Genomic DNA, 26,449 nt, shown 5'->3' with positions numbered 1-26,449 from the left:
ACATATCAACCTAACTATTAAGCCCAGTGATTCCACCTCAAAGTAGGTTCATAAAATGTGTACACACCTGTGTATACACCTGTGAAAGCCCTTTAGAAAGGCAGGAAAATAATGCTTTCATTTCCTGTTCAAACTAATTCAGACAGGTTGAAATGGTTCCTAGCATGAGGAATGGACATAAAAGAAAACTCAAACCATCAGATTTGAAACCTGGATTTTTTTGGGCATCATTTGCAATCATTGCAAGCCTGAGATCTGAAGCTGAAATTCCTTTCAGCAAATCTGCTTTTCCCTGAAGGTCCATTAAAATTATATAATAACAGTGGATAAATCTAACCCTTATGAATACCAAGGGAAGAACTTCCAAACAGGAAGTTATCAAAGTCAACATAAATGCTTTTCCCCATCAGCACAAACTTCAAAAAGAGACACTAATCACATATTGTGCATATGTGAAACTTAAAATAAATTAAGCTGCTACATGTTAGATATTGGGTTACAAAAGCAGCAGAGGTAGCAGCACCAGCAAACCTTTGGGTCAAATATTGGAGGGGTGACATTGACCTACCTGAGGCTCACAGAAACCCTAGCCTTCCTCTTATATAGTTTTTTGCATACTGTCTTGGAGACAAACAATAAAATAAGATAAAAGTAGTTTTGATCTTAGTCTTCTGCCACCAAACTGCACACACTTTATGTTGGAATGCAAAACTCATATGGATTCTGTAGGAAATGTCCACGAGCACTCACTTGGTTTTTTCCAAACTTCTGATGACCAAACTACACTTTAAAAATGCTAACACCCAAAAAGGGGTACTTTCAGAGCATGTAAGAGCAAAGATTACCCATCTTCACCTTCTGATCTGGGTTCATCTTCTGACTGGAAGGAGGCCAGGGCAATGAAGCAATTCATGCAAAGATGTAACAGACTCCCCTAATGGTAGCAAATTTGCTCCAACTCTGCATAGGGGAGTATTTGAAATATTCTGTTACAGCTGGTGCAAAACTCACAGCAGAATTAACTTCCCTCAGAAGGTGGCTAATTGGGGAAGGCAAGGTCAGAGCAGTGACTTGCTGAGAGATACATAATATCTTTTTTCACCACCCACCAGATTGTGGTACACAATCCGGGAAACATTTCCTACAAAATCCACAAACTTATTACGTTCCCGTTGTACTTCATACCACCATAGATATTTCAATTGCTACAAAATAAATATCATTGTATTTTAAAATGCCCATCTTTCTGCTCTAATAGTTTTAACCTACCAAATTTTCTAAATAGATTAAAATGAGAGTTCAAGTAAAAAAAGAAAGAAAGAGGTTTAAAAACTTCATTTATACTTCACAATAAACTCTTAAAAACTCATACACGGTACTATATTTACAAAAAGGTCACTGTTAGCAATTGAGACGCTGTTTGTGCTTTGTATTTTAGTGACTGAGGTAGTTTAATATACAGTACAATTGAAAGGAAGAAAGCAGGGCACATGCCTGACTTTTGTCAACAAGAACAAAATCTTTTGGCTAGTCTGGTAAATGTGTACTTAGAGTTCAATAATTATCTTTAGAGTTGGGCTCCTGGGTTTCATAACATGCAGGATGCACACACTCAACAAGTCTAGAGAGAGGCTCCTGCTAATGATTTACAGATGTTGAAGTGTCCAGCCGGCACATATTCTGTATTTCAGCAGATGTAGGGAGAGCAGCCATACATGCAGCACAGGGACGAAGGAAACCGTGCTGTTGAGGACTGTGCAGTCCAATCAACCCGTGGCCTTGTGCCTTGGCATTGTGTGAAACAGCAAAACCCATAGGTGGAGAGAGAGCTTGAAAGAAAATTCTTGATATGACTGGACAACATTCCCACATTAAAACTTCTCCCATTGTCAGGATTCATTGTCTTCTAGGAGAAGCTCATTCAATGCAATTACGGTAGCTGCAAAGTCAACTAGCTCCACAAAATCTGATGTAATTATGTTAACGCCCATGACGCCTGGTTTCTGCAGCTTCACCCAGTCCAGAATCGAAGGGAGGTTCCTAAAGGGAAAAGAAAGGAAAATGTAACATGATCCTTCGTCGTGTGCATGAGGCACATTGCATCCTGTATATAATCAACATGCTGGCACTGCATACAAATACAGCGTTCTCCCAAACTGCATTGTCTTGAATCCAGAGTTCTGTGAGTGGAGCTCAACTCACAGAAAGGGGAGCACTCAGGTCTCACCCCCTTCCTCCTGCAGCTCACTATGCCCCCATCTGCTATGGAGTTGGGGATGGGGGCTCTCCAGACCAGGGGCCTGCAAGGGGTTTTGGCAAAAATGGTCCTTTCTGTACTTCTGTTAATGTAAGCCTCCTTTGCATCTAAGCCCTGTTTCATGAATGGAGGAACTTTTCATGAGTGGAAGGCTTTGGATTCAAACCACTATGCCAATAAGGAACTGTCTCTTTGAGAAACAGGGGTGGCAGCAATTCACCCAATATGAGATGCAGCAGAAGCTCATAGGTGAAGTTATCAGTGGAGCAAGCCACATCTGATAATCTCTCACCCATTAAAATCAAAATTCTGATTGGCTCGGGAACAACGCTACAAGGTGTGTGAGAAGGAAATAAACAAGGAAATGTTTTCCAGCTTGTTGGAGCTATCGTTGTATCTGGTTTAGAGGCTGCAGCTAGTGCAGAATGAAACTGGCAGCGTACTTTGTTACATGTATTATACCAGCACTGAAAGATCTGTACTGCTGCCTATTTATTACCAAGCTAAATGTCAACTACAAAGCCTTGAACTTAAGGCTCTAAACAACTTGGAATCGGTACCTAGCACACCATCTCCCCTTGTACAGACCAAGCCAATCTTTAAGATCTTTTGATTAGCAGGATGTCACCTGGCGACAATACAGAAACAGATGAAATCACCTGGCATCTGAAATGCCCCCCACCTTGGGTAATTTGTGAGGCAAAGCGAGTACTGACCTTTAAGCACTTCTTAAAACCTTATGTTTACCCAACCTATCCTAGACTCTGACTCTTCATTTTTATTTTGTTGTTTTGTACCCTGCTTGGCTTTGTTTGTGATATACAATTGGGTTGTGTTTCCTTGTGTTTTGGAAATGTTATTGAAAGTTGCTGTATTGTTATTGTTTTTATCTAAACTGCTTAGAGGTTATCTATCTATATATGCAAAAGAGAGGAACAACGTTGAGCAACATTTTTTACATTCTAGCTAAGATACTAGGGTGAATGTATCAGTGTCCGAGTACAGGATTCCTTTTCAAGGTCTAAAGGAAACCTCTGTAAATCACAACGGCCTTGTTCTGGCACTCAAAATATATGCAATGAGTGTGCATGGAGGTGGCAGGCATATGTTCACACATTCTTAGGGAGCCCCCATGTGTATGCTGAGCAGTTTTTCACCCAAGCTTCCCTTAAAAATTAATATTGCTGTGTGTTATTCTTTCAAAACTCTATCTGCATGAAACGAAAAACTGCATTTTGGCAGTAAACAGCATGCCATGACAAATTTCCCAGGAAAGCTGCAAGTTTAAAAGTTGAGATTATCTGGTACAGTTAGTAAGTCTTTATAAATGTAATGTGGAAGTTAATTTTTTTGTTTGAATTGCTTATAAAATATGATGTATTGGTTTTAACAGTGGAAGGTATTGTACTGAAAGGAAATTCTCTATTAAAACTGCGTTAATAACATCTTTATGTATTACCAGGTTTTGCAGTAATTTCATCCCACTCTTTTTCAGAGAAGCCTCCTTCCATGCTAACAAAAGACTACCTGGGCCAATATGTACACATTTGGCTTGCATTTGTAGTCACCTTTACATCCAGAAATTTTCAGCAATGGCTTAGTTGCAATGCTGGATTAAATCCTGCGGAGGCCCCTACGCAGTAGAAATCTTGGCTCTCCCCCATCACATGTGCTCTAGTGGGATAGCATTGAACTAATAAAGTTTGATTGTACTTTTCCTTCAAGATCAAATCAATACTATTTTGGTCCGTTGTTGCAGGACCCCTAAAAGGCATGGGGCCCATAGGCTGGGGCCTACCCTGCCTATTCAGTAATCTGGCACTGCTTAGCTGGGTGGCAATGAGGAATTACCGAAGGAAAAGCTAAGCAAGAGTGTTAGTCACTGTGTTAGACAGGACAATGTGTTAGTCCTGTCAATGGAATGAAGCTACTTGATTTCAATGACCCATAATATTTGGTTGAACAAATACCACGCAATTTATACTAGGTATTTCGGGGTATTTGTATCATTTCTGAATTGGCATGCTGATGGTAATCCATTCTTTTTACATTTTTGCTATTAAACGTTTGAGTAAGGGGACTAAATGCACAAAAGTTCTTAATCAAATACATTTGTTCCCTAGAAGGGGAAAAAAGCACTTTAGCACCATCTAGTGTCTTATTACTGCAGATACAACTACTTTGGAAAAGTGGCATTGACAAGTTGTGGATATGAGCTCCTCCACAGAGCTTGTTTGTTGAGAATTAATCATGATTTGCTTGTATGTAGCTCATGTGGAGGTTAGACTATATTCTATCCTTATTAACCATTCATCCTGATTTGTTTGTGGGGTATTCAAACATCTTCCTGTTCATCATTCATCCCACACTTTTCAATGCTTTCTCACACTTTTCTCAACACCCTATCAACTGCAAAAGACCCCCCTTAAAGCGGATTATACTAGGGTGACAGAATGATTTAACCCATTTTAACAGCACAAACCTAAATTTCCTGCAAGTGCTTGGGTCCCTCTCACAAAATAGTGACAGTCTGGAGGCAATGTATAAGAAATGTGTCAGAGATGAAGATACGTCAGTGACATCCTAACCCCATATATGATTTTACTGTTAAAAGTATGCATTTTCCACTTGCAGCCAGTATTGCTAGTTGCTATACTAGCACACCATGCTACTGTAGCTTTAATAGATTGATAGCTGTGTTGAATTAAAAGTTCCCCTGCATTTAAACATATTCATTTCAATGAATGCAGTGCTTTATCATTTCATTCAGAGAGCATTCTGAAAGTAATTAAATTATTACATGGCTATTTTAAGTTTGATCAGTTAACCAAGAAATGAAATGAAAGCCATCACTAAATGCATCACTAAATGCATGGATATGTAACATAGTGAGGAGAAATGGGCTCAATTACTTACTGTGGTCAGTAGGTGGCAGCAACTTGCAACAGTATTGACTACAGTTTCTAATCTCATCAACAGAAATAAGTAAGCCTACTTATTTCAGTAAAATGGAATAAAGTTTTGAGCACAGAATTGGTACCCATGGCACCATCAGTGTGTGTGTGTGTGTGGTGATGGATTTTTGCCTTCTTAGTGAAAACATTTGATCTGATTCAAACTCCGAGCAAAACGGCTGCAGTTTAATTAAAGTTTGCCATCCTTTGAAATTTGCACTGTTCTGAATTTTACAAAAGCATGCAACATGTGCCTATCTGAGGAGAAATTGAACTAAAATGCTGATGAACTGTCATAAAGACTTTTTAAAAATTGCAAGCTGATATGGAAATGCGGAAAACTGAATTTAAAACTGGGGGAAAAATGAAAAACAGAAAAAATGAAATTGGCAGATTCACCCAAACCTACTTCCAGTTAAGTGTGAACAGGATTGCACCCTGAGTAAATTAATAACTGGAGTCAATTTATTCTTTCTATCATCCATCTTCTGTTGGCTGAAGGTTTGGGAGAGGACTCTTGATTATGTTTATATGCATTTCAAGTAAGAAGGACAAGGCTACCATATCTACTCAGAAGTAAGTTATTGAATTCAGTGAGGCTTACTCCTAGGTACCTGGGTTTAGGATTGCAAGCACAGGTTAACAAGGTTTCCAAAGGAAGCTAAAACAGGCACTTACTTGTGAACAAGTGTGTTTTTCAGGCCACGGATGAGATTCCGTGCAATGGTTTTGACCCTTGGTGTAAGAATAGCTTGAGAAACGTGAAAAGTTCCTTGTTTTGCTCGTTCCCCACGAGTAGTGTCCAAGAACTGCAGCAGTTTATGTACATTGGTCGTATTTGCCCATGGTGCGGGGATTTTATTCCCGGGCCACAGAAAGGGATATTGTTCATAGAGACAATGATGGTAGAAAATGAGAACCTGGGAAATTGAGAGAGAACATATCAGAACAAGCTCTTCTTTCACTTACATTCAGCGCTAAAAAATAAATTCACACAAAATGTTGCTTTCTATACATTGGGCAAGCAGGACGACAGTATTATTGGTGTCAATATTTGCCACAAATAGGGATTACACAAAGGTTAAAAGCAGGAGCTGGGGAGTTCAAGACTCACTTCACAAGGTGACCATAAGAATGCAACTATTGCTCAGTCTGCTTTTTGGATTTCATCTTTGGGCTGTGAGGAGGTGAGGATGCTTCCCTTGGGTGATTGTGGATGGTCTTGCTCATAGGTGAGAGACTGTGTGTATGTGTGTGTGTGTGTGTGTGTGGTACCTTGGCTTCTAAGGGAGAACAGAAATGCTGGCTGCATCTGTGGTAAGTGCATGAATGCAGCTAACCAATGTATATCCAGTGTGACTGATGATTTTTCATAGTGTTTTGATTGGTATGCTGTATTTACTGTAGTCTTTTTTTGTATTACTATTCCGTTCACTGCTTTGTGCCAAACAGTATATAATACGTATACTGTAACATAACATGCAGAAAGAAGAGGATTTGCAATGATTTGTTGTTGTTGTTGCCGTAGTTCTATGCGGCACAACATAGATCATTTGTTGAGAAACAAGTCCCTACAAATTCCATGAGACATACTTTCTCATGTGTGTTTTAGGACTGCACCTTTAGTAGCACTAACCCCCACCCCGCTATACTCATATACGCCACCAGGAGGAGCTCCTTTAGCACTGACTGCTGTGCTGTCAGCCTGATTGGTAACTGAGAAAAAAAGGAACTGAAAATCAAGAAAGACAGTTTCAGGGGGTTGTTGCACTGACGTTCTGGAAGGGGTGGGGTAGGTACAGGTGACCGTGTCTGCAGCAATCCACAGGACCAACAGAACATGATAAGTTGAGAAGGGCAAGCAGAAGCAGGGCTGTCACCACAACTAATAAACGAAAGAGACTGAAGGCCACAGTAGCTCAGGAGAAGAGAAAGCCTGGGGTAACTGCATCAGACACTTGTTCATAGGAAAGGCAGTGACTAAGGAAAGCACAATAGCTCTGCTGTACTAGAACACATGTCCTTCTAGCCCACCTCTTTACACAATGGTCAACCAGATGCCTATGGGAAGCCTAACAGCATTCTCCCCACTTGCGATTTCTAGCAATTGGTATACAGATGCAGAGGACAGTAGGGTAGCCAGATCATGATGGGTTGGGGATCTGGAAGGTGGTGGGATACCAGGTGCTTCAGAGCAGGAATGGGGAGTCTGTGGCCCTCCAGATGGACACTGTGGACTCCAAAAACCCAACATTCCTGCATACTAACTATGCTGGCTGTGGCTGAAGAAACTACCGGCTTCCCAGCCCTACTTTAAAGAACAGCATTTCAGTTGCCATACCATGAGATAAGTTTTAGTTTCATCCAGGCCCCATAGCAGTCTTTAAAGGGGGTGAGGGTCTAATAAGGAACAATAGCTATGAAAGATTGCAGCCCAAAAGTAATCCTAACAGTACTGAACACACAGTTAATGAATGTTACAGACAGGAATCAAACTGGGGCTTGCCTTACTGACCAACTAGAGTTCTGTTCGCAAAGGGACAAGGTATTATGCTATGCTTCTGAAATGCAGGATGAACTCAAAGGGAAATCCTCTGCTCCTTTCTCCAGCTCAGAGCAAGAAAGGTGCACTCCATGCTTGCCTCCCCATTCCAAGTTCAAGCAAGACACTTTCAATTCTAAGAGTTCTTTGAATTATAGAAATTTGTTGCTAAATGAGAAACGCTTTCCTACCTGCTGCTGCTTTTCCCAGAGGTTTTGTAATGTCACGTTTTCCACACACTCCTTTGGGCAGAGTCTTGATCCAAAAACCTCTTGGATCCTACTGATCAGGTATGCATGGTGGTTGTTATCCATAGCGTAGAAATGGTTGAAATCCAGGAAGATCACTTCCTTAGGGTGGTGTTCTAGGAAGGTGTTGATCTCCATCAGCCCATCCCATACTTTGATTCCGAACAAACCATGTATGAAGTAGATTTCTTGACCTGCTTCGCCTGGTTTGGAAGATACACGGAGGTCAAAGTAGCGGATTCCACCTTCAAGCTGCTCCTTGAACGTTAGGTTTTGTGTCACTGACCATTTCTTCATGACCTTCCTCACCAAAGAGATTTTAGCCAACCGCTTGATCGCTGTGGCTTGATCTGGTCCCACAGGAGATTTCTCATCAACCCAGTAGCTGAAGGAATCATGTGACCCTACAGAGAAGAAAGACAACATCATTTTAGTCCTACAACTTGGGGTTTGCCAAGTGCTCTTCGCTGAAGCAGATTCTGGAAAACTGGATTCCATTCCTGTATTGCTCATTTTTAACACTGGGAAAATCACTTAGGGCCACTTGTTAACACTTCTAAATCACTACACACAGCTGTAAGTGGGGTTATAAGACCAGATGGAGCTACTGCTAGGATGAGTTTGGTTCAACAGAAATGGAATACCGCCAGCCAGGCTCACCTCTGATCAGGATTGTTGGGGGGGGGGGGGAGGGAACAGTTGCAGTCACTGACATGGCATCTCTCTTCACATGTTATTCAATTCAAAAGATTTATATTCTTCCTTTCTATACCAAAATGCCTAAGGCAGTTAATTAAAATCAAAACAGTAACAGTCACTGTTTTGCAGCATTACAAAAACATAGAAATGTTACTAACAATTCAAGAATTAAAAAAAAACCCATCATATAGAACAGCTGCACATATCCGCAGTGGAGGAATTTTACAGCCTGAACTGGCCCTTAGTTGTGGTGTTTGTTTTTGTAGTTGCGTTCTGGAAGCCAGGATTTGGAGAAACAGAAGCTCCAATGTTAGATGTTTTCCACCTCCGTCTCCACACCCAATATTTGGTGATGAGCAAATGTCATCCATGGGTCATGAAAGGAAAGCCTTTGTCAATCTGCTGTCCTCTAGTTGTTTGGGACTACAACTCTCATCAGCCCCAGTCAGGACAACTAAGGGCACCAGATTGGTGGAGGCTGCCTAAGGAGATAAGCAGGTGACCAGACTTTTGTGTAGATTCCTTGGAAGAAGAACCATGCACACAAAGGAGAAAAACAGATGTTTCCAGCTTGCAATGTCAGGATTCACACACACATTTACCATCCACCAATTCAGCATTTACCAACTCAGAATTTAACAAAACCTTGAACTTCATGTTTCACTACCAAGACACTATTTTCTGTAAAAGTTACTGATATCCCCAGATAGGACCTTGTCTAATGAGAAATGGTCATACAGAAATATTAGAAGCTGACAAGCAATAACCCATTACAGTGGTACCTCGGGTTACAGACGCTTCAGGTTACAGACTCTGCTAACCCAGAAATAGTACCTTGGGTTAAGAACTTTGCTTCAGGATGAGAAGCTGCGGCAGCAGCGGGAGGCCCCATTAGCTAAAGTGGTACCTCAGGTTAAGAACAGTTTCAGTTTAAGAACGGACCTCCAGAACGAATTAAGTTTGTAACCTGAGGTACCACTGTATTCAAATGTCATTTTTTCTAATACAAAAGTGTCTTTAGGAATGCAGTTAATGGGTTAATTCTCCTCAAGTCAGCAGAGACAACTCATTCCCCACAATGCATCTGCAGGCATCTTGCTACTCTCTTATCTGTGTTACTTGGTAAGTCACTTTGTATATAAAGGAGCTCAGGTTACAGCATACTGTGTGGGTCCTGGTGGGAGATTGCAGGAATTGTTGATGGCTCTCTGCTGGAACTGTGGATTTGAGTGAGGACTTTTTCAAGAGATTTTCTGAGGAGGAAGTTGGAAAACTGCTAGACTTCAGAACTTGAGAGAATTCCACCAGTTGCAGGACTTTCAAAGCAACTGAACTAAAGACTTGGCTATGGACTTTAACGCAGCAAACACTTTGAAACAGAGAGCCCTCTCTAGGTTCAGAGAGAGAAGACTACTTATAACATGAGTGCCGCAACCCCATAGTCACCTTTGACTGGACTTAACTGTCCAGGGGTCCTTTACCTTTGTGTGTGTATGTATAGTAGTGTATGTTGGTGTTGACCTAGTAAAGACAACTCTGCTAAACAGCTGTTTTCTGGGGTGAGCTTAATTGCTTGACTGAACTTCCCCACAGTGTATACACCCAACACACCCAAATAAGGTGCTCCAGATGAAGCCATTCATTCCTGTGATGGTTTATCCTCTGACACTGTAGCCTACCCTGGCCTAAGAAGGCGACATCCTATGTCTGCTATGCGATTGTGTTAGGTGAGAGAAATGCTTCCTAGATGTTTTCAGATCAAAGGCTTTAACTGCACATTCCATGTGCTAATATTGGACTAGTCTTACACTGGACAGTCTTCCAGCGACAGGTACCTGCAAACAAGTCAGAGATAGGGAGTAGCAAGCAGTCAGTTTACCATTAGCTTTTCCCTCTGGATTACTTAGCCTGCTGCGTTGAACACTGATACATGATGTATCACCATTGTCTTGTTATCTTAAGAAATATCTTCTTGTTAAAGGTACATCGTATGCTAAACACTAAAGAGCACATGCTGGTATGATGACACTTCTAGGCTGCTTCAGCATGTCATGGAAAGGCATAAATCATATCTTACTGTGCATGTGCAAAACTGTACTCACTTTGCTCCTCCTGGCTCACAGAGGGATGAAAGGAAACATGATCTGTAGCCAGAGTTTGTTCTTGGAACATAGTCATTGTAACTAACATGATATTTTATTTATTTTTAATTTCACCAGTTGTTTCCTTTAAAAAAACAAAACAAAACCACCAAACAGTAAAGTTTACAAAAAAGGGTTCCTTATTTGCAAAGAGTTATCAGACATATGCCATTTGCTAGGGGTTGGAATCCACCTAATGTGTTCTCGCAAGCAGACTCTTCAAAAATATGTCTCCTGCCATGCCCAGTTTGAGCTGCAAATGAGATGAAGGTCTTAAATGGATTACCTTGTTAGTGGCATTGAATCCACCTGGATGCCCATACAGTGTACAAATCAAAACATCAATGTGCCGCATTCTGAGAATGCCAGCAACAATCAGCATCATGAAGGATTTACCCTCCTCACCTCTTTGTTTAGGACTTTTTTATTTTTACTTTACGAATTTGTTAAAAATTGGTTCTTTTGCTTTACGCATGGAATTCTTGTTCAAAGCACTTCACATATTTGATCTTCAGAGACCGAACAACAGAAGAAAAATAAATGTTGAAGAGGTAAGAGCTTCTTTCGCCTGAAGCCAGAGCAGATAAACAAAGAAGAATTTCTTCCTCTGTGACTGAATATAAATGACAGTGAGCTGGCACAAAACCATGTAAAAGGAAAGATGCCAGCTAATGAGAGTTACTCATACTCTGATCATCCAGGAGGAACTAAACTATGTCTCATAAGCAGAACAAATCCAGCTCCCACACAATTCAAGGAAGTGCACAACAGCTTTTCAACATGCACTTATCTGGGAGCAAGTCCCATTACATAAGACTATAAGAAGAACCTGCTAGATTGGGCCAATGGCTCACCTCAACCAGCACCCTGTTCTTACAGTGGCCAATCAGATGCCTGTGGGAAGCTTGCAAGCAGGAACAACAGTACTTTGCCCATCTTCAAGTCCCCGTAACTGTTATTCAGAGACATACTGCCGCTGACAGTGGAACATAGCCATCATGGTTAATATCCAGCTGAATACTCAGATGTGAGTGAACATGTACTGTATTGCACTGAAAAGTTTAGAAAGCCACCAATGCACATGTGCCCTTGGAATGCAACGTAGCAGGGGCAAACAACTGTTCTACAACCTATTTGCATGTTTCAAGCCACAAAATTAGCATATGGGCATATCACACCCCTATTAAGCTCTCCCCAACCCTCTTATCTTTTTAATCATAGAAGGTAACTGCAGGTGCATAATTGCCTTTTTAATCTTGTTGTTTAGTAAGTACCACAACCATTCTAACAGTGTGATGGTAAAAGGCATTGTGAGAGGGTTCAGTGTAAATTTACCTTCGTAGCTACCCCATGCTCTTCAAGGCTATGAATGCACACAGATATTCCCCACCCACCCACACATAAATAGAGCTTGATAGCAATATGCATGCATTCAGATTCTTCTCAATATACAGTACTGGTCTCCATGGAAAAGTTATTATTCCAATGAAAACCAATAAATGTTACTCAAAAAGAAAGAAAATTAATGTTGCCATTCCTCCCTTTCAAGAATTTCAGAATGACAATGGAATGAAGATGCATTAGCTAGCAATCAGAGAACAGAGTTAAGTACAAAGATTTGCGGGCCCTCGTCATGACTATAAGTACCTCCAGTGTGAAGTGAGGCTAATCCCTTATATGTATATTGGTTTTTCCATCTGTAATCTACCTAATTCGTTGCACTGGAAGAAGCTAATATTCACAATCCACAAAAGCATTTTAGAGCCAGCTGATTCCAGCAAATCATGCACACTGTCAGTCAAACTGTTGTATTCGAAAATCTAAGAAAGATTTGCAAAATACCCTCTCCCAGTTTTCCGGAAAATAAGCTTTTTTTTTTTTTTTTAAAGGACAACAATATTCTGTAACTTCATGGGAGAAGTCCTGTCATTTGAAAAAAAGTACATATCAGAAGGGGAAATGCACGTTAAAACACACATATTGAAACTATTATTTCTCAGCTTTAAAAAGAAAACTGATTTGTCTTCCGTATATTTGAGAAGAAAGTGAAAAGGCTGGGCTAGTTGTGTCAGTTGAGTCAGAGAGAGGGAGAGAGGAACAGGGGAGAGTGATTGACTTTGCTTAATTTAACATGTCATGCCCTTTGGATAATCTCTTTAGCCTTCCTAACATTCTTGCAATTAGCCCAGCCAATTGCAAACCCATCACTTGCCCATTCTAGCACACCTTGCTAAGCAGTCACTATGTTGAATAACAACAGTAAGTATATACAGAATATTTGTAAATTATTTCTATCATTTTCTAAAGGAGTTACAGGAGCCTCATTTGAGCTTGCTGTAGAGTGTATGGGTTATTCTAAACACATCTGTCCAGAAAGCAGAAAAGGAACTACACATCAAGAAGCAGACAAGTCTATCTTTGTGGGTCCTATGTTTGGGATGGAAAACTGGTATGCCTCCATATGTTGTTGGATTCCACATACCTTCAGTCCTGGCAAGCATGGTCTGTGATCGGGAGAGCCATCAAAATCTAGAAGGCCACAGTTCTCCATCCTTGTCCCATGCAGGAAAACAATGATTCCCAATCTTGGGTCTCAGCTGTTTTTGGACTACAATTCCGATCATCCCTGACCACTGGTCCTGCTAGCTAGGGATGATGGGAGTTGTAGTCCAAAAACAGCCAGAGACCCAAGTTTGGGAAATCCTGCGGTAAAAGGATAAATATTATTTTGGTCCCAGAAATCTGTGGTTACTACCCGCTGTAGTATTTCCAAATAACACCATACATTTTCAGAATAGAATGTACTTAAAAAAGAAAGAAAGAATACAGTATATGAAAATACGTTGCATTTTGTTCTCAAACAGTAGATACACCACCATAAATCTTCATAAAATGCCCCCTCAGGTCAATTGTGGAAAAGTGCTTTTTTATTATTATTTCCTGACTGCCAGTTTGGCAGTGCACTAGCATGGAAGCAAAGCTGACCTAGTTGGAAATGCACCCAGTAAAACCTCATGAGGCTTGAGGATTCAAATCATTAACAAGCCGATTAGTATCTTTAAACCAGCCTTTAAAATACAAGCTAACTGAACTGCTCACTTTGCTTTGGTTGTTAGAAGGCTAAGGGCTGGAGGAAACATTATGTTGACAAATTAAGCCAAATGAATAACGCAACTGACCTCTCTTGACAAACACACTCATTTAATAGAGTTCTCTTCAGTGCTGCAGCAAAGAGACAAGGAAGGCCATCAAGAGCCTTCTTAGGGCCAACTTAAATGTTCTGAACAGTTGGGTTGGGGTTCTTGTTTACAGCAGACTCAGTGGCAACATTTGAGACTGGGAGAAAGATGGGGAGAGGCTGCTTAACCATTTCCCTTCTTGCTATTTTTTCCACTTTAAAAATGCAGCTTCTAGGGAGATTTTTCTCTCACATGTCAAAGCATTTGAATGCTTAGGGGGTTCTGCTGAGTATTTTTAGACCATGTTCTCATAGCCACATAGGGGCATAGTAGCCGTGGGATACATACTCATCTTCACTCCTAGCCCTACCCAGGGCATGCTGAGTCAATAACATGCACTCACTGCCATTTCCTGAATCCTGTTTTCAGCACCCCCATCACTAACCCACATTAAGAAACGTTTGCAGACATGGTTCAGCAGCAGAGATCAGCATGATGTGACGATGCACACAAGACAGCAACATGGAATTCTGCTTAGCATTCACACATGCTCTCTTTCTAAGAGGTCATTTTGACACTGAATTGGATCTTTTGAGATAGATGCTCAGTGGTTTCAAAACACTTATTCAAATTCAGCCCAGGGTCATTTGCTGTTTGAAATCAGCAGGTCTAATGCATGCAACCATTTTAAAAAAAATAAAAATAAAAAGATCACCATGATCTTTCTGGGATAAAAGTGAAAATGCCATACACAGCAAAAGTGGCAAATACACAATACTAAGAAACTAACAATATTCTGGATACTGAAATTTTTGCTTTTCCAGGGGCAAATTATTTCAAGATGATGAAGATGATGATGATTTTTACAGTGGCTCATCCACATCCATCTCGTTTCTCAGAGATATGTTCTCATATCTGCTTTTAGATACTGTCTCTGCAGGTGTGATATAATTTTTACTTTTGCGCACTTACTTCTTTCCCATATAGAAATCCAAGCAGAAGTTGTAGGCTATTGATAAATGTTATCAAACGTATGAATTTGGCTTACTAGAGCTGAAGGCTAATCTCACAGCAAAGTCAGTATCCGCTCCTTTAGGGAAAAATCTAGCAATCCAGTAGGCAATTATAGACTGACCTGCCCACTGCAGCGCACTGTTTGTAAGCCCAATTAACCAACATCGAGCTTTTAAGTATAATGTTTGTTCTATTCAAACTGTTTTGTGGAGTCATAATTATGCTGCTGTAAATTGGAGATTAAATAAAGCAGATTTTTTTTTGTAGTGGTGTTGCCTTCTCTAAATTTGCATCTCTGCATTTTCATGCTGACATGACCTCCAAGAAAACAGATGGTCAAGCTTAGCTGCTTTGCCCTTCAATGAATCTCTTCATCAGCCTATTCCAGATTGGTCCCCATGCCATAGGAGTAGAAATCTGTTCCCCTCTTAGCCAAGCTTTTAAACGGAAGCATTTGTCTTTATGCTTCCTACGTTTTTCCTGGGCTGTGTGTATCTTCATACTACAGAAAATGATTTTGCTGTAGGTCAGGGTCCAAGGTTCAAAGTTAAACCATGAAGTATTTTACAGTCATTATCTGTAATCTTCTGTGAGTTCAGTTCCACATTGTACAAGTACATTGCAAGGTTATTACTTTCCATGAGTATATATTACAAATGAATCACAGCTTGAGTAAATGAAATGACAATTGCAACAGCATTCTAGGCCCTACCCCAAAAGTGACATAAGGTGGCATGGAATCTTCAAATGTCTTCACTGTGTTGCAGGATCTTTATTTTGTTGAATCAAGGGAGGAAAAATGTGGAATAGAAAATGCTGATGGCAGAATTGCAGCGTACGTCAGAGAAGTCAGAGGTCGCCTCTTGTGCAACATTAAACAATGTTTCCATTTAACCAAGTTTTGTTCTAATTTCAATGCTTAACATGGAATGCCTTCTGTCTTTTACTTGATGATCATCAAGGTGTAAAGGTAATTTCAACTATGTACATGTTAACTTGGGGAAATGGAAAATTAGCAGTGAGCACCCACTTCAAATATTTCGTCCTTGTCTCATCAATGCACACTTGCCCATCAACACCTGTCCTCTTCAAATTTATGCTCACCACATTCTCTCTCTCAAATTGAAATCCTGGAATTGCAAACACCAGAAATATATGACAAGCAAGTCTGTGATGGAATTTCCTCGTTACCACTGTCAAAGGGTTTAGCCCTCTCAAGATAACAGCTTCAGTTTTTGGGCGATTTCAATAGCTATTGAAAACTGCTATCTCAGGTGACACATGCATAATCTCACTGAAGGAGTTCCGCATAGTAATAAGCCTACCACAGACAAGATCTTTTGATGTCAGTACTTTTCATAACAGGATGAAACAATAACATGGTTAGGGTGTGTGACAGTGTGTAAGTGGTATGTGTGTTTGTGTGTATGGTGTGTGAATACATGTGCATAAGAGTGTGGACCTTGCCGCATTTTTGGCTATAACCGATCTGCTATGCAGCCCCCAGAGAAAAGTGGCCCCTCAAGCTGAAAAGGGATAGCTATCCCTGGTTTACTATGAAGACGTAACACATCCAGAGTAAGACTAATATAGGTGTGGACAGCTAGGTTGGTTAGAGTGTGGCACTGATAACGCCAAGGCTGCAGGTTCAATCCCCACATGTGAAAGGTGCATATTCCTGCATTGCAGGGGGTTGAACTAGATGATCCTCAGGGCCCCTTCCAACTCTACAGTTTTATGAGTCTATTATTAATGTCTGCAGCAGTAATTGATAAGAATAACTGTTTACACCAAGAGCAGATCAGTGTGTATTAAACGTTAAACTGGTTTTTTTAAAAAAGAAAAACAGCAACCCAGAAATGGTTATAAAAGCATTTGACAGACTTTTAGCTTTTTATGCAGCAAATTATTCAAAGTAGGGAAATAAACACGTGCAGTCATAGACATAGCACCACAGGCTGTAAGAATCATAATTTTGCTAAGTGCTGAGGTAGGGACGAGAGCGGAAGGGCGTAGTGCAGACTGTGAAGAGAAACAGCTGAACCTATCCTCATGGAAAGAATTGTGTCAAAACCCAGTGAAACTAATATCCAGCATGCACACAGAGAGATGAAAGGAAGGGAGGAGGCGGGTGGAAGAGAGAATGGACAGTTCAACAGATGCCACAGAGATTAAAGGCAGCAGCTAGCAGATCATCATTTTCCTGGAGTTAGTTCCAATACTGGAAAAACAGTGCGGAAAACATAATTCTTGAAACTCGGACCATAAGCCACTCTTTCTTATGTTTTATCCTGCATTACACATTTTAAATGTTTGATGAGTTATTTTAATATTTTGTAAAAAGCAATGGTAACATATAATCATTGTCATTTATGGTTTTCTAGTTGAGCAAGCAGTCAAATAATTAAGCAATCAAACACAGATTTAAAAGAACCTGTTGCTATTTGTTAAACTTCAGACAAATGTGGTACAGATGGAAAAGAGTCCAATGCAACTTATTTTTTTATTATTTGAAATAATTCATACTGGTTCAAAACTATTTTGAGGAAATTGTAAAGAATACCTTATTCATTGCCCTCATACAAGCACACACACCATTTCCCCAAATTAATTTACCATGCTTTTACTCATGCTTCTGTTTAAAGCAGAGCTGGGTCTATCGATACACACAAGGGAGCTTTTTGGAGGGGCTGAAGAAGATGTCATTAGACCGCTCCCCTTCCCCGGAGGTGAGCCATTGCTGTTGGACATCCGGGACCTCGCGGTAACCCAGGAATGGGCAGAGGGGTGCTGCCCACGTCATCAGGGCTCCCGGCAGTGTCACACACCCCGGACTTGACGTTAATCTGGTCCCAGCTTTTGGAGAGGTGTTGTTGGCGGGATTGCCCCCATCTGGCGGCAATCAATAGGGCCAAGAGAATTGCTAATCGTGCAGTGGAACAGAATGTGCAGCTCTTGAAGGGCCGGGTGATACGGCATCCCGCTATTATGTTCAACTAGGTGGCCTTGTTTCGTAACAATGGTGTTTACCTTTCTGATAAGGGTAATGATTTTTGGCTGGCTGATATTGTTGATGTCATTAGGTGTTGGTTGCAGGTGAGGTTGTTGGCGGCGAGCATTTTGGCTTGAGTGGTGGTTAGGCACTGAATAAGCTTTGTTTATGGGAGGGGAGGTTGTTGCCTCCGCCTGCCCCTCCTCATTAAGGGTATCCCATTAAAGGGATCCGGGTGTGCGGTTCCTGTCCAAAGCCTGGGCGTGGGCTAGGGCCTGTTGGGATACTGCCAGGGAGACAAAGGCCATCATGCCCCCACGCCGTCTCCGTTGCGATCCATCGATTTCCCGTAGTAACGCAGTATCAGTCAATTAGTGACACGAGCCTCAAGAAATAGCTTGCCACATTCCAGAGCTCATGCACGCTCTATCAGCAGAGTTCGTACAACGAAAGGTACACTCAGGAGAGCATTATTTACAACTTTATTCAGCGTTGATCAGAACAAAGAAAAAACATGACTGCCTCCTTGTGTGTTCAGGCACAGAGAGAGAACGAAAGCATATACAAAACATAAACTTCCTGTTAACAGGAAATACGCAGGCTGTGACACAACAACCTGCTCCCTTTTTAAGGTGGAATGGAAATATCCTAACAGGGCCATGCCATGACCCCATCAGTGACCCTGGGGGTGCTCTCAATTGATGTATATCATAGGGCTCCCCCTTATCGGTAGTTGACCCTTGAGAGACTTCCTGCAGATGGGCAGGAGAGCCAGGATATACCGTATTTTTTGCTCTATAAGACTCACTTTTTTCCTCCTAAAAGGTAAGGGGAAATGTGTGTGCGTCTTATGGAGCGAATGCAGGCTGCGCAGCTATCCCAGAAGCCAGAACAGCAAGAGGGATTGCTGCTTTCACTGTGCAGCGATCCCTCTTGCTGTTCTGGCTTCTGGGATTCAGAATATTTTTTTTCTTGTTTTCCTCCTCCAAAAACTAGGTGCGTCTTGTGGTCTGGTGCGTCTTATAGAGCGAAAAATACGGTAGTCTGGCTTCACCCAAATGCCTAAGCCAAACCGCTAACATCTGTAACCAATAAAGTTGTGGCCTAATTTATCCCATTAACCCAACATGCTCATGTCTGTGTGTTTATTTCTGAGGGGAACTTCAGGGCCCAGGGCCTCGTCAAGCAATTCTAACCAATCAGGACCACCTGCAAGAAATCCACCATTTATTTTGCATTTGACCAATATAAACCTTAGTGTAACAATTCTGAATGAGTTAAACTAGCTAACTTGCCAAAATGAGTTTACTTGTTTACAATGGTAAGTTAAACGACACCAAATGGCTGTCATCTAAGTGGCTAGAAATTTGGCTTAGCAAACAGACATACTGGTGCCCATGAATTTGAATGTTAGAAGCCCGTGACATAAAATGTCATGTGCTATAAGGAAGTAAAACATTTGTTCCTGACGTATGCTGGTTAAGGAAAAGTGAAAAAGGCAAGTCAATAGCTTGTCATCATTTCCCTGCATCTTCCTAAACTTGCTGCTAAAGAATAGGAACCTTGTATGTGCCATCACCCAATCCCATGTGTCTTGTTTAATCATATGGCAAGCTTGGATGAGCATCTATTAAACTCGATGATTTAACAAGCACCTACGTATTCAGCACACTGCTATCAACTCTTCTTCATCACAAGGATTACACTTGCACAGGGTTCATCCACGCTTCTGTTGGTGTGACGATTTCTAGTCACAGGTTCATGATTTGTAGGTACAGGTCTGAGCAGTGGGGTGGTGGTGGGGGGTTGTCCCACTGTTTACTGTTAAATCATAACATGTGCGATAACCAGCCTCATATAACCAACATACTTAAATCTAATGTATGAATGGGTTAATACCAGGCTTAGCAAGGTCACTTCCCCTTACCTTGGGAGAAAATGCATAATCAATCCTACTATTCAACCTCTAGTCTACCTGAGAAGCTCAACATGTGTAGAGGTTTGAGCTGATTGCTCCAGCTCAGAATACATGGCTCTCCCATTCCATATTGTCACAATTTCACTGAGCAAACATTAATCAAGAAACAAGTGTTTTTAAATTGACACATGTAGGATACATAACTACTACTGAGGAATATAACTAAGGTTTGATGCATCCCTTCCACTCATTACTAATATTCAGCAGAAGACAGCATGCAATTTCAGCATGATCAGTTTTGTAAGGTACTTCAAGTACTATAACATATTCATATTACACCATAGGACAGATAAAATTACAACAAGTAACTGAGGCTGAAGTCCTATTCCCACTTAAATGAGAGTAAGCTCCATTGATCTCAATGGGACTAACTTCTGAGTAGATATGCATAGGATTGCACTGTTAAATAGATACACAGACGGCTTAAGTTGCTTAGTGTAAAAGCTGCAAAGTATCTGGCTCATGATGTAATAGGAAATTATTTCAGTACTCAATGTGACTTACCAATGTACAGCATCACACAGAGTGAACTGATATGCTATGCTTACTGCAGAAAGAAAACAACAACAAAATATTGGCTAGTATTAACTTCCAGGAGGGAGACTAAAGCCAGTAAAAGAAATTGGTTATAATTCAGCTGTGAAAACTAGAGATATGGGGAGTTAGCCAATATTAATCATACTTGAATAAGAAGAGATACAACAGAGATATACAGAATGATCTGGAGAAAGTGGATAGAGAAAAGTCCCCCCCCCCCCATAATACTAGAACTCAAGAAGAGCCAAAGAAGCTGAATGTTGGGAGATTCAGGAGTGGAAAAAGACAGTACTTATTCACACAGCTCATAATTTCTCATGTTATCTTTATGTTAAGGCACATCAATGGAATGACTAGAATAAACAGTAGAAATCATTTGAGCATTACTCATTATCAGCATTATGGCACGTGGCTATTTATGATGTAAGCATTAATAACTAAAGGAAGCCATACCTAAAAGTTCTCATTGCTAGCTACGTTTCATTCCATATATGCTTTGACTGAAGACAAAGTCCTAATGGACTGAAGCCTCAAGCAGCCTCTGGGGCTAGAAGTGCCTATGCCCAGCCAAGGCTAGTCTGTTAGCTATGGCTTCTCTTGAACCCAGATAAGAGAAGCACCATAGCTCAGTGGTAGAGCAACTGCTTTGCATGCAGTCCCTACTTCAATCCCTGGAGTCTTCACATAGGGCTTGGCAAGAATCCTGCCTGAAATTCTGGAATGCTACAGCCAGGGAGCTCTTCTTATCTCTCCCCATTCTATTCCATTGGCAGCATACACAAGGCCTCTCACAACTAGCTAGAGGAACTAGATTGGCGTAGATGTGGTGCCCTCTACATTATTGGACTCCACTTCCCATCAGCCCAACCAATCTAGCCATTGAACAGGGATGATGGGGGTTGTGGTTGAACAATATATGTTGGCTATCCCTGAACTATAGAAGATCTGCAAATTTTGATAAATAGAGCCTCTTTTTTGCAACATTATAATTACCGGTATCAGTTTTATGGTCAATTTTAGATGTTGAGCCATTTTGGAAAATGCAGTAGCAGGATCTAGGTTTGGAGAAAGTTCTTTCAATAAGCCAATCGACCTCTAAATTCGAAGCATGTTTTCATATCTCCTCAGTCTCTCTAGACATTAAAATGAGATTAGTTTTAATAGGGATACACTCCCCATCCCTTATCAAGAAACATATGGAGGATTATGAGCAGACATTTACTGGAGCAGGTGTACTGTTATGCCCCAACAGGGCCTTTCATAGATTTATTAATATCTTGAAGAGCAGGGCTGAAGCTGTAGTTCTGCTGAACTGCGACATTCCTTGTTTGACAAGTGTCCTGCAAATGCAAAACATGACAAGCCAAATGCCAGGTCGTGTCTAGCTGTGCTTTGCCAGTTCTGGGAGATGAACAGACATGGTCATTACTACAGCAGAACAATGATTCATCTAGTCTGGTATCCTGTCTCTAGCAGAAACCAACTATGAATATTTCTAAGAAAAGATCACCCTTCCTCAATAATAAGTCTATAATTGCAATAATACACAGTCTACCTAGGCTGTGTTGGGGAATGTTGTTTGACCTCAGCTAGTTATCCGATTACATCCTAAAGCCGGAGACAGTACTGAACATTTTATCCTGGTTAACCAGGCTCATTTACAGTAATGTTCAACCACCATTCTCTTTATCTTATCATGCAGAATACATATGCACATGAGTATGTATGTAAATGTGTTTCCTCTCCTACTCCCCTGGAAGAAACCAAGTATATATAGTCAATTTGTTTCCTGCATCTGTGATATTTGAATTCAGTTCAATAACAAAATATTAGGTCACAGGAAACCCCTTTAGAGAAAAGCTTGACCCTATCACCTTTTTGATAAGACTTTGGCAGTGGTACCAAGAATGAGTATTCTCTGCAATCCAATGTCAAGTTTTGTGCATATCTTCTCATTAAATCCTTCACATAAATAACTCCAACTTTCACTGGGGCAGTGACATGGAAGCTATTTAGGGAGCAGAGACTCAGGGGGGAATTATGGGATGTATCCAAGTCCTCTTTTAAAGTGGACTTCCGCTTATGCAGTGGAACTTTCTCATCCCTTCATCTCCCCTTCCCACAACATCAAAATCTAGTCCAGAATGCCAGGAAACCTTGCAGAGCAAGGGGTAATCAGCAAATCTCTGCTTTCCAATGCTTAGCTGAGTTGCCCCCATCACACACACAACCCCAACAATGACAGATACAGGTGGGAATTCCGCCTCCACTGATGGTTTTACAGCAGTGGCTAGTAGTCCCCATTGGAAAGCTTCTTCACTACTGCACTAGTATGAGTGTTTGAACAGGCCCTTACTTATTCAGACACTGTTTGAGGGGGATACAGGTTTAGGAACCTGAGGAACAAGCCATTTAGGTAGGTTAAAACAACAACAACAACAAAACAGTCTGTATCTGTTTTTTTACTGGACTTGACTTTTTTGTTGTTGTTTGTCCAAGAAAGCTTTTATTTTTGATTTTTTTTTAATTGCTAACCACTTTTGAGATGTTTCACCAGAATATATTTGTAAATGAAAATGAACAAATGGTAAATAACCATTCGGTGACCAGGTAGAAAAGTTACTGGTAAAGTGGTCCATTTCAGGTGGAAGATTAGAGGATGCCCTTAAACGGCAAGACACTGACAACTAGTTACCACAGATTTAACCACAAAGAAAGGATCATTTCTTGAATGACACCAGATTGTTTTGAGCCAGATTGTTTTGACTAGTGCTCAGATACTTAAGGAATGAATATGTGATTGGGAGGATGGAACACCTCTGCACCAAAGAGGTTGAAATGTAGGAGGAAAACAGATCCAGGGAACTAAGCTCTTCTCAGTACATATATTTCAGAGTCAACACTTTCTAGTCGTAAAGACATCTGCTTCTTTGATCAAGCACTAAGCAACTAGTCCAGAGTTTTTTCCTCTACTTCCTAATGCTGCAGCCCTAGAAGCACCTTGTTTCCTTATTTTTTGAGGTTTTAATAACTTTGGTGTGTTTCCAAAAACTCAAAAATTATGCTGCAGATTGGTATTCTGAAATAACCACACACACACACATTCCTTGAGAAAAAATAATTGAAATGAGCAGCTTCTGCTCACAAACCTGCCTTTTGGGTACTATCCAAAAGAGGCCTTTCATTTTTTGTTGTTCTGCCTTGCCAGAAGATTGGTGAAAATACATTAGGGAAACAATAGTATTCAAAAATGTTTTAGTTGCCTATGGAGTGTCTAACCTGTTTCAGTGAATATCCCTGATTTAACTGACAGCATAGAATAAATCAACAATAAAATCTGAAACCCCATAAACAGGAAGGGAAAGACATCATAAATAAAACTGCAATCAGAAGAACTATATGTTTGTGTGTTAGTCACCCCACCAAAACAGTACAATTTAAGATCTGATTTTCCTCATTGTGATAGTACGGTTTAAGACTGATGATTTACTCCACGAGTGCCTAATAACAGCAAAACTGTATTAATACTTCACATTTTGTACAACACATTAAAATGTTTCACAAACATTACCCAACATGAGACTTTATCTGGGGGTCGAGGGTTCGAGCCCCATGTGGAACAAAAGATTCCTGCATCGCAGGGGGTTGGAACCAGATAACCCCTGTGGTCCCTTCCAACTCTATGATCTATTATCACATACATCCAGTGTTGTTGTTTTCTAGGGGGGAGCATACCCCAAAAGATTTGTGAATCTTTGTACGGTACTTTTGTCCATTTACTGTATTTATTTTTCCCGATTCGAACAATAAAATGGGGGTTTTCTCGAGTCAAAATCAGAGCCCCCCTAAACAATTTTTTAAAGGGGAAAAAAAAAAACACCGCATACATCTGTAATCGTTACAACAAGCGAAGTCAGCGTTATCCCACTGGAGCGATGGTGCTGAAATAGAGAGTGGCTTCCCTGGGATTTCCTAACTCGTTCGGCTAAGTCTCTTAACCACTAGGCTACACCACTTAAAAAACAAACAAAACCCCCTTCCTAGTAATTCGGCTGGATTCCCCTACACAAGCATGGCAGGAAGGAGCAGGTGCCGGGAAACCCTGGAGGAGCCCAAAGCAGAGCAGGGTCTGACCTGGGATGGCCAGATTGGCCAGAGGAAGGGCGCTGAGGGCGGACGGCAGGGAGCCCATCCAGTGCGCGGCGCTGCTGCTGCTGCTGCTGCTTTCCAGCGCCATCCTCTCCGCGGCGCTCCGTCGCCCGTTGCCGAGGCTGCTCTGGCTCGCCGCTTCCCGCTTCGCCCAAGTCTTCGTCAGCAGCGGCGGCGTCTCCTCGGAGGTCTCGTCCACCTGCCGCGTTCTGGGTCAGCCAGCGCCCGCGGCTCCCTTTCTGCCATGCTCCGAGCGGCTGCCTGCCTCGCCGCCGCCTCTGCGGCTTAATCCCGCCTTCGCGCCCCTTCGCGCCAAAGGGGCTCCCTCAGGACGCCTGACCTCCCGCTCCCTCTGCCAGGGGCTCGAGCGGAGGCCCCGCCCTCCCCGCTTACGTCACAGCGCGCGGATCCCCGCGGCGCACCTGGCAGGCGAAGACGGAGGAGTCCCGCCTTTGCGCCAGGAACAAGCCTGAGGACATCTCCCACGGGAGCGCGCGCCAGCGAGCGGTCAAAACAAATTATCGCTCTCCGGCCAAGCCTCGGCGCGCTGATTGGCTGGCGACGAGCTGATGGCACAGCCCTCCCTTCGTCGCGTGTCAGGGCTGCTGGCGCAGCCGGTTGGTACAGGAGGGCAGTTCCCAGCCAGCCGCCCATTGGTTGAAGGCTGGCTCAGCGCTAATTGGGCTAATTTTCTCCCCGGCGCGCCCAACGTGTGGGTTCTTTGAGGGCACGTGGCACTAAGGTGGCAGAATCATAGAATCGGAAGGGACCCCGTGGGTCATCCATTCCAACCCCCTGCGCTGCGTGAATCTCAACTGAAGAGTTCGTCGCAGATGGCCATGCAACTTCTCCTTAAAAACCTCAAAGGAAGGAGAGTCCGCAACCTCCAGATGGAGATCATCCGCAGTCAAACAACTATTGCTTTCAGAAAGCATCATCTGGAGGGGCCACAGGTTTCCTCTCCCAGTTTTGACAGAAACATTAAAAATGAAACTCCAGGATGGACAAACTTCTGATGAAGTTGGTTCTCTCCTCAACAAAAGCTTCTGCTGCAATAAACATGTTAGCTGCAAGGTGATACAGGCCATTATTATTATGTGTGTGTGTGCAACTGTTTGGGTCTCTCTAATAGGAGTGTAGTAGCCAAAAGGATCTTCTGAATTTCCTTTATGATTTTTCTTTTAAGGGGGGGGGTGAATGAGGCTCATCATCTGACTGTCATTTGTGAGAGAACACTCAATTTTACCCACTTTCTCCAGAAGTTGTCTTTATCTTATAGAACATCTTATAGGGCTTTTATGAAAACCTACGAGATGGCAGTGAAGGCCGCTAAGAAGTCCTACTTCTCAGCCTCCATTGCATCCGCTAGCTCTCACCCGGCGCAATTATTTAGTATAATTCGGTCTTTAACGTCCCTCGAAGGACAGCCAAATTTAAATAACAATTGACACACAGCTGTGAGGCATTTGCGAGCTTTTTTGCGGAGCAGGTCCTGTTGCTCCGCCATGACCTCCCTGCCAATTTGGATACAATGAAGGAACTGGAGGCCCCTCGACTGTCCTCGGGTCCAGTATTGGACCACTTTGACCAGATATCCCCAGCCGATGTGGACAGACTCCTCCGAGCTGGAAAGCCCACCACTTGTCCTCTCGACCCATGCCCGTCCTGGCTGATTAGAGCGTGTCCAGACGAGGTGCGGGCCCCCCTGGGGGATATCATCAATTTGTCCCTTGGCACCGGGACATTCCCAGGGGAACTG

At 41.9% G+C, this 26,449-nt stretch overlaps 1 protein-coding gene across 1 annotated transcript; it reads right to left on the bottom strand.

The window, feature by feature from the left end:
- Positions 1 to 1,416: 1,416 nt before the first annotated feature.
- PLCXD2 (phosphatidylinositol specific phospholipase C X domain containing 2) lies at positions 1,417 to 25,754 on the bottom strand. Its single transcript, XM_081003386.1, has 4 exons — positions 24,676 to 25,754; positions 7,945 to 8,405; positions 5,890 to 6,131; positions 1,417 to 2,040 (listed from the first exon to the last, which is right to left on the bottom strand). The coding sequence occupies exons 1-4, from the start codon at positions 24,776 to 24,778 to the stop codon at positions 1,890 to 1,892; spliced, it is 957 nt and encodes a 318-aa protein (XP_080859512.1). The 5' UTR covers positions 24,779 to 25,754; the 3' UTR covers positions 1,417 to 1,889.
- Between the last annotated feature and the right edge of the window lie 695 nt (positions 25,755 to 26,449).

The sequence above is a fragment of the Podarcis pityusensis genome (assembly GCF_964106645.2).
Source record: "Podarcis pityusensis genome assembly, chromosome: 4".
Lineage (NCBI taxonomy): Eukaryota > Metazoa > Chordata > Lepidosauria > Squamata > Lacertidae > Podarcis > Podarcis pityusensis.
Note: the sequence above shows the minus strand (reverse complement) of the source record. Positions and strands in the feature narration are given on the sequence as shown.